Consider the following 9,932-nt stretch of genomic DNA (forward strand, 5'->3'; position numbering starts at 1 on the left):
GCGGCCATGGGGACAGGGACACGCCGCGGGGCGGGAGCCGCTCCTGGGGCTCGGAGCGGGGACACGGAGGCGACCCCCTGCTCGTGGGGACACAGAGGGGAACCCCCGAAGTGGAGGGACACAGAGGAGTCCTCCCTGCCCATGGGGACACAGAGGGAACCCCCCGAAGTGGAGGGACACGGAGGCGACCCCCTGCTCGTGGGGACACAGAGGGACCCCCCGAAGTGGAGGGACACGGAGGCGACCCCCTGCTCGTGGGGACCCCCCGAAGTGGAGGGACACGGATGCGACCCCCTGCTCGTGGGGACACAGAGGGAACCCCCTGAAAAGGGAGAACCCCCTGGGCCGTCGCCAGCCAGGAAGGGACACACGGCGAGCGAGGGGATAAACAATTTATTTTCTGCAAAAATAATAAATTACCACCCCCCTCCACCCCCCCGCTGCCACGCGGACCCCAAGGACGGCGAGATGGGCGGGGGCCCTTTGAGGGGAGGGGACATCGGAAGGGCTCGGTGCCCGGTAGGAGCACCCGGTTCGCCCTCGGGGTCCCGTACCGGGCCGTGCCGGCGGGGAGGGGCTCAGGGCGGCCGGGGGTGCGGGCAGTGCCGCGCCGCCTCCCGCACCAACCGGGCCTCGCGGGGCGTCCAGGGCCGGGCGTAGCCGCCGTCCTGCAGCAGGATGCGGTTCAGGGTGTGCTCGTGGTTCACGTGGCGCCGCGCCATCAGCAGGTACTCGCCGCCCTCCAGCAGCGGGGGGCACCCGCAGGTGTTGGGCACCCACAGGTACTCCCGGGCCACCAGCGGGAAGCGCTGCCGGTACCGCTCCTCCACCTCCACCTCGTAGCGCGTCTCCCGCCCCACCACGCGCCGCGCCAGGATCCGCCCGTGGAACACTGCGGGGGGAGGATGGGGCATCCTGAGCGCCTTCCTGAGCCCTTTGCCACCCGCGGCATCGCCTCTGGTGTCACCCCAAGGCTCTGCCCATCCCCAGCGTCACCCTGAGCCCCTCAGTGTCACCGGCATCAGCCCGAGCCCCTTCCTGTCCCAGCAGCGCTCAAAGCCCCTTCCCATGCCTGGCATCGTCCCTGGCGTCACCCCGAGCCCCTTCCCACTCCTCTCATCATCCCTGGCATCGTTCTGAGCCCCTTCCCATGCCTGGCATCGTCCCTGGCGTCACCCCGAGCCCCTTCCCACTCCTCTCATCATCCCCGGCATCGTTCTGAGCCCCTTTCCATCCCCGCATTGCCTCTGGCATCACCCTGAGCACATTCCTGTCCCCAGCACCGCGCCCACAATCACCCTGGGCTCCTTCCTGCTCCAGGCACTGCCCCTGGCGATGTCCCCAGCCCTGTCCCAGGTGATGTCCCCAGCCCTGTCCCAGGGGATGTCCCAGCCCTGTCCCTGGGGATGTCCCAGCCCTGCCCCTGGCGATGTCCTCAGCCCTGTCCCAGGCGATGTCCCCAGCCCTGTCCCTGGGGATGTCCCCAGCCCTGCTCCTGGCGATGTCCCCAGCCCTGTCCCTGGTGATGTCCCCAGCCCTGTCCCCCTGGCGATGTCCTCAGCCCTGTCCCAGGTGATGTCCCCAGCCCTGTCCCTGGCGATGTCCTCAGCCCTGTCCCAGGTGATGTCCCCAGCCCTGTCCCTGGCGGTGTCCCCAGCCCTGTCCCTGGTGATGTCCCCAGCCCTGTCCCAGGTGATGTCCCCAGCCCTGTCCCTGGCGATGTCCCCAGCCCTGTCCCAGGTGATGTCCCCAGCCCTGTCCCTGGCGATGTCCCCAGCCCTGTCCCTGGCGGTGTCCCCAGCCCTGTCCCTGGCGATGTCCCCAGCCCTGTCTCTGGCGATGTCCCCAACCCTGTCCCTGGGGATGTCCCCAGCCCTGTCCCGCCCCCGCCGCCCTCCCGAGCCCCTCCCGAGCCCCTCCCGGCCCGGCGCTCACCGAAGTCGCTCTGGCAGAAGTGCCGGATGCGCTGGGAGCGCCCCTTGGGCGGGCGGCACCTCCCGCAGCGCCCTGCGGGGATAAAGCTGCAGCAATTTAGGGGCAGAGGGGACTCCTGACCCCCCAAATCCCCCTCACGCAACCTTGGGAGGGGAGGTTGAGGGTCGAGACCCCAGAGAGGGTCACAGGGCTCCTGAGAGCCCTGGCGAGGGTTTTTAGGGTCCTTTTTAGGATCCCCATCTTATCCCCCCACCTGGGCAGCCCAGGGCGCTCCCAGCAGGGGCCTGGGGGGCTGCGGGGACCCCCGAGGATGTACCTGCGGCATCCCCGTCCTGGCTGCGGCCAGGGGGGCTCCTCGGCGGCGGTTCCGTGGCGAAGCCCCGGGGCCGCGGGGGCGGAGCGGGGCCCGGGCTGGGCGGGGGCTCGGGGGGCGGGGGGCTGCCGGCGCCCCGGGGCTGGGGCTGCCGCAGGGGGCTCGTGTCCCCCCGGCCGAGCTGGGGGTGCCCGCGGGGCAGCCAGAACTGGTACTCGATGCCGGGGTTGGGCTCCTGCAGCAGCACCTGGGGGGACACGAGCGGGGCTGGGAGGCGCGGTGGCAGCGGGGGTGGCTGTCCCCACCGCCGTGTCCCCCTGCCCTCACCATCACGTGCAGGTCCTCGTGGGTGGGTCCGGGCGCCTCCAGGCTCTCGGTGCCGTCGGGGGCCCGGCTGTAGGTCAGGAGGGTGCCGGCGGCCTCGTAGGGCCCCGGCCAGGCGATGGCCCAGTCGCCGTTGAGGACGTAGCGCCCGTCACTCGCCATCAGCGCTGCGGGAGGGAGCGGCTCCGGTAAACCGAGCCCCGCGCGGCTCCCGGGACCCCCGGCCGGATCCCCAGCGGAGGCCTCTCCCGGCGCGGGAGGGCAGCGTGGGCCGGGGAGCCGCGCTCGGGGCTCCGGGAATCCGCGTTCCTGTCGGATCTTGGCTTCGGGCCCGAGCCGCAGCCAAAGCCTGGTGTGCGAAGCCGGCCCCGAGCCCCCAAAGCCCGGCTGGGATGGGGGCAGGGGCTCCAGCTGCATGGGAAAGGGGACGGGGGGTGGCGGTGGAGGTCCCTGTCCTGGTGCTGCAGTGGCCGGTCTGGCCCCGCTCCAGCTCAGCCCTTCCCAAAACGCGGCCGCGGCCTCTGGAAAATTGCCCCGAGCGCTTGGGAGTTCAGTGACCCCGCGATGCTCAAAACAGCATCCGAGGGAGGGAGCGGCACGGCACGACAGAGGACAAACACGGGACAAACATGGGACAGCACGGCGTGACACGGCCACCCCTGCCCTGCCCTGCCCTGCCCTGCCCTGCCCTGCCCTGCCCGCACACACAGCTGGCACCGGCCTGGGCCAACTGGGAGGGACTGGGAGGGACTGGGACGGAGGCAGTTCAGGTCCTACCCAGGTAGTTGCGGCTCTTGTCCGTCACTTTGATGTGGGTGGCCCCGGCCGGGATCCTGGTCACATTCACGTATCCCAAATATCCTGTGGGGGGGGAAGGGGAGTGCAGAGTCAGGGCAGAGCCTGGGCAGGGCCCAGGGGGCACCACGGGGGGACAGAGAGGAAGGGGACGGGCACAGAGGGGACCCGGGTCTGGGGCACTGACCCAGCTGGGCCCCACGTGCTGGGACATCAGGGACATGTGGGCACAGGGACTCTGAGTGCCTCCAGTAGCCCTGGACACCCCCGGGGACATCACAGACCCCCCACACCCCAGGAGTGACCCCTCTGCAATGAGTTAAACCCCCCCACAAATGAAGGGGCTGCTCCGAGGGACCAGAGACCCTCTGGGTGGGGGAGAGGGACAGGGGACGGGGCGAGGGGCACCCAGGCGATGCCTTGGGGACACGGATGGGGACAGGAGGACAGGGGAGCCAAGAGCCAAAGCATTCACCCATGGAGGGGGCCGGGGCAATGGTTCATTCACCGGAGGAGGGGTCCGAGCCCTGGAACAGCCGGTGCACCAGGACGCACGAGCCGTGGCCGCTGCCGCAGTGGCCGCAGGCGTCGGGGCGCGAGCCCGAGCCCAGGATCCCGTCACAGCCCACGCTCTGTGGGGAGCCCAGACACCCCCTCAGTGCGGGGGGTCGGGGCTGGGGGTCCAGGGGGGTTTATGGGGGGTCCCGGTCCCGTGCACACCCACCAGGCAGCGCCCACCGACGCACAGGTCCGGGGAGCCGGGGCCGCAGCGGGTCCCGTCCAGCACCCGGCCGAAGCTGTAGTAGAAATTGTGTCCCTCGGCCAGGCAGTTGAGGTCGCAGAGGTTGGGGGCTGCCAGAGCAGGGGGTGGAAGGGATTGGGGTGATGCCGGGGACAGCCGCGAGCCGCCGGGGATGCCGTCACCTCGCCGGGACTCACCTCCGTGGAAGGGCACCCAGCGGTAGCGGGCGGAGGTGCCCAGCACGGGCCGGTTGTCGTAGAGGGAGCACTGCATGGCCCGGAAGGGCACGGAGCCGCTGGGGCAGCCCTGTGGGAGCACCGGGATGGAGCCGGGGGGCGGCCGTGGGCACCGGGGACAGCCACAGCGCTGCCCTGGCGCTCCCGGCGCTCACCTGGAGCTGGCAGAGCCGGTACTGCCGCGGGTCCCCCGTGCACGGCTGCTCCTCGCTGGTCCTGCCGTGACAGTGACAGTGTCCCCCCCAGTGTCCCCCACAGCTCCAGGGGGGGATAGGTGGGGTAGCACCATAGGGATGGCGCTGCCTGGTGGCACCAGGCCTCGGGTGGTGCACACGAGGTGGTGGCAAGGCCGTGCCGTGGGGTTTGGGTGCCACACGGGGGGTTGGGGAGCTGGGGACACCTCGGGGAGGGGAGGGGGGGTCTGTGCTGCTCCATCCCCCACTCACCGCAGGCACCGCCGGCTGCGCAGGGCGACGCCGTCCCCACAGGAGCTGGAGCAGGAGCTCCAGGGTCCCCAGGACCCCCAGCTCCCCTGGGGCCGAGCAGGGGCTGGGGGCTCAGGGACCCTCCCCAGGGCTGGGTCCTGCATGAGGAAGGTGATGGTCAGCCCTGGGGGTGGGGTGAAGGAGCCCGGGGGTGCCCCAGCCCCCCCTCAGCTGCCCCCCAGCCCCCTCACCTGCGCCGTGCCCACCAGGCTGAGCCAGGCCAGCAGCAGCAGCCGCCAGGACCTGCGGAGCAGAGAGCCCTGAGCCCGCCGTCCCCGGGGACACGGGGGTGGCACCGGGCTGTCCCCCAGCCCAGCATCCCCGACAAGGTGGGGCCACCGCCGAGCCCCCCCGGGACCCCAGCGAGGGGGACGGGAGTGAGGGGGCCAAGCCCAGACCCAGCGCGGGGGTCCCGGGGAGGGGATGGGGGGTCTGGTGCCACCAGCGGGGACAGGCGGGTGGGGGACACGCAAGAGGTGATGCTGGGCGGTGACACAGGGTGGGTGACACGGGGGGGTGACACAGGGCGGGTGACACAGGGTGTCCCCCACACGTGCCCACGCAGCCCCGGCACGGGCGACGGCCCCGCCGCCCCCAGGGCCCCGCGGCGGGCGCCGGGCCGGGATCGCTGCCTGCCGGGGCAGGACCAGACCTGCACGCCGGGGCTCCGCGTCGCTCCCCGCTCCGGATCCGGCCCTGCCGTGGGGCGAGCAGGGTGGGGGGCAGCGGGAGGCCCCCACGCCCCACAGCGCCCGATCCTGCAGCACCCCGAAGCGCCCAGCCCGGGGGGGAGGGAGGTGCCGGGAGGGCGCGGGGGGTGCGGGGGGTCCCGTCCCCGTGTCGGGGAATCCCCCGGCCGAGCCGGTTCCGTCCCGCCGCGCAGCTCCCGCGGCGACCGGGGGGTCGCGGGTGGCCACCGGCAGCCCCGGGCTCTGGGTCCCCCCAGCAGGACAGGGGAAGGGCCGGGGGGTCGCGCTGCCGCCGCTCCGGTGGGTGTTTGGAGCGTCCGGACCCCGCCGAGGCTCGGGCGATGCCCGGTGGGTGATGCCCAGACCCCGCCGGCAGCGCGGGGGGCACGGCGTGCCTCAGTTTCCCCGCAGCAGCTGCGGGGGGGGCGCGGAGGCGCGGGACGGGGGGGTCCGCGAGGGTTAAAGCAGAAATCAGGAGCTTACCCGGCACCGTGGGGATCCCCGCGGGGGTCCGAGCCGCCCCCACGGCCCCCCCCGGCCATGCCGCCCCTCGTCCGCGGCGTCCCGGCGGCTCAGTCCCGGCTCGGCGTCCCGGCGGCGGGGAGCGGGGGGGACCCGGGGCGAGCGGGCATCGCCTGCGCAGCTCCGGGGGGGCCGGGCGAGGCTTCCCCCCCCACCCTCCCCGTTCGCCTCCCGTCCCTCCCCGCCGCGTTATTAATATCCAGCCCCAAAGGTGCGCCCAGCCCTCCCCGGCCGCCCGTTAACCCTTGGGGGCCCGGAGCTCCGGCGGTCGGGGCGGGGGGGCTGGTGGCGTCCCGGTGGGGCTCGGGTGCTGCAAAGCAACATCAGCGCCCCCCCGGGACCCCCTCAGCCCCAGCGGTGGAGGGGAAGAGGCACCAGGACCTCCCTGCACGGTCGGATCCCGATCCGGGACCCCCCGGTGCTGGGCAGCCCCGAGAGCCGGGACCCCCGCGGGGGTCTTCTGAGGGGGCTCGGGGGGCCAGAGCGGTGGGTGTTGGTGCGGGGGGGAGGGGAGGGGGCACCCAGCACCCCTGGGCGCCGTGGATACCCGCAGCCCGGAGCTGAAGGGGTTACACCCGGGGTGCGGGTGTCCCTCGGGGAGTCCCCGGTGCCGGGCAGAGCGGGCAGGATGATCCCGGGGAGCGCAGGGGCTGAGCCGCCCCCCGGCTGGTACCTCCGGGACGAGGGCACCGGGACGCTCTACAAGCGGGGACGGCTCCTGGGAGAGGTAAATCCCCTGAATTGCCCCCCTGAACAGTCCCGCGCCCCCTCCCCGCTGGGCACCCAGGGACGGTCACACGCCCGCACCCCCCGGGGGGGTCCCCGAGATGTCTCGATCCCACCCCATCCCCTCTGGGGAAGGGGAAACTGAGGCACGGGGCTGTGCCCCAGCAGCTCCGGTCCCTGGGGCTCCTCGCCCCACAGGGAGGGGCACCTGGGGGGGCCCCCCAAACCCCCACGGGGTCACTCGCAGGGCACCTTCGGCCGCTGCTACCAGGTGACAGAGGTGACCAGCGGCCGGCTCTACGCGGCGAAGGCGATCCCGCGAGCCCGGCTGGCTGCCGCGGGCATCGGGGACAGGGTGAGTCCGGGGGGACACTCCGGGGAGAGGGGACAGTGCCCGGGGGGTCCCCGCACAGCCCCGCCCCGCGTGTCTGGGTGGGTTCCCGTACCGGGGGTCCCCGCTCCACGAGGGTCCCCGGTCCCCGAGGGTGTCCCCGGGGCTGCCGAGCTGCTGTCGGTGCAGGTGGAGCGGGAGCGGGAGCTGCAGTGTCGCCTGCGCCACCCGCACATCGTGCGCCTGCACGGGCACTTCGCCGACCGCGGCCACCTCTACCTGCTGCTGGAGCTCTGCAGCCGGGGGGTGAGACTTGCACCCCGAAACCGAGCTCCTGCACCCCGAAACCGAGCTCCTGCACCCCGAAACCGAGCCCTCGAACCCTGAAACCGAGCCCTCGAACCCTGAAATTCTGCGTCCCAAAACTGAGCCCCTACACCCCCAAACCGAGCCCTTGAACCCCAGAACTGAGCCTAAACATCTCAAAACTGAGTCCCTGCACCCCGAAACGGAGCCCTTGAACTCTGAAATTCTGCACCCCAAAACCGAGCCCTTGAACCCCGTAACTGAGCACCCTCAGGCCGGGGCTTCAGCAGGGCCCAGCCTGGTGCCTTGCTCTGTCCCCAGGGCCCCCTCGCTCTGTCCCAGCCCCTGTCACTCTGTCCCCCATCCCCACCTCTCTGTCCCCCGTCCCCTTTCATTGTCCCCATCCCTCCTCACTGTTCCCAGCGCTGTCACTCTGTCCCCATCCCTCCTCACTGTCCCCAGTCCCTCCTCACTGTCCCCAGTGGCTGTCGCTCTGTCCCCAGCGCTGTCGCTCTGTCCCCAGTCCATCCTCACTGTCCCCAGTCCTTCCTCACTGTCCCCAGTCCCTCCTCACCGTCCCCAGTCCCTCCTCACTGTCCCCAGTCCTTCCTCACTGTCCCCAGTCCCTCCTCACTGTCCCCAGTCCCTCCTCACTGTCCCCAGCCGCTGTCGCTCTGTCCCCAGCGCTGTCGCTCTGTCCCCAGTCCCTCGCCGACATCCTGCGGGCGCGGGGCCGCCTGACGGAGCCGGAGGTGCGGTACTACCTGCGGCAGCTGCTCTCGGGGCTGCGGTACCTGCACGGCCACGGCCTCGTGCACCGGGACCTCAAACCGAGTGCGTGGGGCTGGGGGGGCCCCGGGGGGGACCCGAGGGTGGCTGAGGGTGACACCGTGCGTGTCGCTCCCTCCGCAGGTAACTTCTTGGTGACGGAGCGGATGCGGGTGAAGATCGGCGACCTGGGGCTGGCTCAGCGGGCGGCACCGCCCGGGCGGCGCTGGGGGTGAGCGGGGCCGGGGGGGCTGCGGGGAGGGGGATTCACCCTGCCCGTGTCCCCAAGGGTCACCTCTGCCGTCCCCACCTCAGGGCACTCTGTGGGACACCCAGTTACCTGGCCCCGGAGGTGCTGGACCGCAGGGGACACGCGGCACCCGCGGATATCTGGGCACTGGGGTGTGCCGTGTGAGAGGGGCTGGGGAGGGAGAGGGGAGAGGGAGGGATGAGGGGAGGGAGGGAGGGATGAGGGGAGATGGAGGGAGGGAGGGAGGGAGGGAGGGAGGGAGGGAGGGAGGATGAGGGGAGATGGAGGGAGGGTGGGAGAGATGGAGGGAGGGAGGATGAGGGGAGATGGAGAGAGGGATGAGGAGAGATGGAGGGAGGGAGGGAGGGATGAGGGGAGATGGAAGGAGGGATGAGGAGAGATGGAGGGAGGGAGGATGAGGGGAGATGGAGAGAGGGAGGGATGGAGGGAGAGATGAGGGGAGATGGAGAGAGGGAGGGATGAAGGGAGAGAGAGGGAGGGATATGGGGAGATGGAGGGAGGATGGGAGAGATGGAGGGAGGGTGGGATAAGGGGACATGGAGGGAGGGTGAGGGGAGATGGAGGGAGGGATGGCAGAAATGGAGATAGGGCAAAGGGAGATGGAGGGAGGATGGGATGAGGGGAGATGGAGAGAGGGAGGGATGAGGGGACATGGAGGGTGGGATGAGGGGAGTCGGAGGGAGGACAGCAGAGCTGGAGGGAGAACCGGGAGGTCAGAAGGAGGACAGGGACGCTGGAGGGAGGCAGAGGGTGGTTGGAGGAAGGCCGGGGACGCTGGAGGGAGGCAGAGGGTGGGTGGAGGAAGGCCGGGGACGCTGGAGGGAGGAAGAGGGTGGGTGGAGGAAGGCCGGGGACGCTGCAGGAAGCACAGGGCCGCCCCCGGCCGCTCCCCGGCAGGTACACGGCGCTGACCGGCCACGCCCCGTTCGAGGCCCGCCACCGGCCGGAGCTGTTCCGGCGCATCCGGAGCGCTCGGTACCCGCTGCCCGCCGGGCTCTCCCCCCGTGCCCGCGCTCTCCTCGCCCACATGCTGCAGCCCGAGCCCGCGGCACGGCCCGGCCCGGCCCGGCTGCTGGGCCACCCCTTCCTCACCCAGGTGCGGGGCCGGGCCACACGGGGGACAGGCGGGGACGCCGAGGGACACGCGGGGGTCACCGCCTGTCCCTCCCCAGGGTTTCACACCCCGCACGCTGCCGCCCCGCGCCTGCCACGCCGTGCCCATCTTCGTGGGACAGGAGCCCCTCTGCTGGATCCTGCGGGGGTGTGGCTGTGTCCCTGTCACCCCTCCCCAAAGGAGCTGAGCCCCAACATCCGCGGAGGAAAACCTTTATTATTATTATTATTAGTGCTGGGAACCGTCTAAAATCCAGTCATGGAAACAAGCGAGGGGTGGGACGTGACCAGTACGGACGGCACACACACACACACACACACACACACACGCACACACACACACGCCAGTTTGCCCTTTAAAACTCTTAACGGGAAA

General features: G+C 71.5%; 2 protein-coding genes across 10 annotated transcripts; one reads left to right on the forward strand and one right to left on the reverse strand.

Moving 5' to 3' along the window:
- Window positions 1-375: 375 nt before the first annotated feature.
- Window positions 376-6,209, reverse strand: ADAMTSL5 (ADAMTS like 5). 3 transcript variants are annotated; one of them, XM_084221180.1, is made up of 12 exons: window positions 6,003-6,207; window positions 5,022-5,073; window positions 4,792-4,928; window positions 4,501-4,561; window positions 4,307-4,415; window positions 4,092-4,219; window positions 3,876-3,999; window positions 3,350-3,433; window positions 2,576-3,093; window positions 2,252-2,495; window positions 1,936-2,007; window positions 376-892 (listed from the first exon to the last, which is right to left on the reverse strand). In XM_084221180.1, the coding sequence occupies exons 1-12, from the start codon at window positions 6,059-6,061 to the stop codon at window positions 579-581; spliced, it is 1,902 nt and encodes a 633-aa protein (XP_084077306.1). In that variant the 5' UTR covers window positions 6,062-6,207; the 3' UTR covers window positions 376-578. The 3 variants fall into 3 exon arrangements, with proteins under 3 accessions (XP_084077306.1, XP_084077308.1, XP_084077307.1); XM_084221182.1 differs by having other exon boundaries at window positions 2,576-2,739; window positions 6,003-6,206; XM_084221181.1 differs by having other exon boundaries at window positions 588-892; window positions 1,936-2,021; window positions 6,003-6,209.
- A 382-nt stretch (window positions 6,210-6,591) lies between these two features.
- On the forward strand, window positions 6,592-9,921 carry LOC311162709 (inactive serine/threonine-protein kinase PLK5-like). Of its 7 annotated transcripts, none has more exons than XM_084221184.1 (8): window positions 6,592-6,768; window positions 7,015-7,122; window positions 7,288-7,404; window positions 8,109-8,238; window positions 8,317-8,404; window positions 8,488-8,583; window positions 9,341-9,418; window positions 9,616-9,921. In XM_084221184.1, exons 1-8 carry the CDS (start codon window positions 6,670-6,672, stop codon window positions 9,914-9,916), a joined length of 1,017 nt encoding a protein of 338 aa, XP_084077310.1. In that variant the 5' UTR covers window positions 6,592-6,669; the 3' UTR covers window positions 9,917-9,921. The 7 variants fall into 7 exon arrangements, with proteins under 7 accessions (XP_084077310.1, XP_084077311.1, XP_084077313.1 ...); XM_084221185.1 differs by having other exon boundaries at window positions 8,488-8,574; XM_084221187.1 differs by having other exon boundaries at window positions 8,488-8,524; window positions 9,341-9,539.
- The last annotated feature ends 11 nt before the right edge of the window (window positions 9,922-9,932 follow it).

The sequence above is a fragment of the Fringilla coelebs genome, assembly GCF_963513975.1.
Source record: "Fringilla coelebs genome assembly, chromosome: 24".
NCBI lineage: Eukaryota > Metazoa > Chordata > Aves > Passeriformes > Fringillidae > Fringilla > Fringilla coelebs.

What these genes read in the sequence shown, in the direction of transcription:
- ADAMTSL5 (XM_084221180.1), bottom strand. Translation starts at nt 6,061, where the DNA reads ATGGCCGGGGGGGGCCGTGGGGGCGGCTCGGACCCCCGCGGGGATCCC. An exon ending in GGGCTCGGACCCCTCCTCCG is followed by an intron (nt 3,434 to 3,875) that starts GTGAATGAACCA and finishes CCCCCCCCACAG; the next exon opens with GATATTTGGGATACGTGAAT. An exon ending in CAAGAGCCGCAACTACCTGG is followed by an intron (nt 3,094 to 3,349) that starts GTAGGACCTGAA and finishes GCAATTTTCCAG; the next exon opens with AGGCCGCGGCCGCGTTTTGG.
- LOC311162709 (XM_084221184.1), top strand. Translation starts at nt 6,670, where the DNA reads ATGATCCCGGGGAGCGCAGGGGCTGAGCCGCCCCCCGGCTGGTACCTC. An exon ending in CCGCGGGCATCGGGGACAGG is followed by an intron (nt 7,123 to 7,287) that starts GTGAGTCCGGGG and finishes CTGTCGGTGCAG; the next exon opens with GTGGAGCGGGAGCGGGAGCT. An exon ending in GCACCGGGACCTCAAACCGA is followed by an intron (nt 8,239 to 8,316) that starts GTGCGTGGGGCT and finishes CTCCCTCCGCAG; the next exon opens with GTAACTTCTTGGTGACGGAG.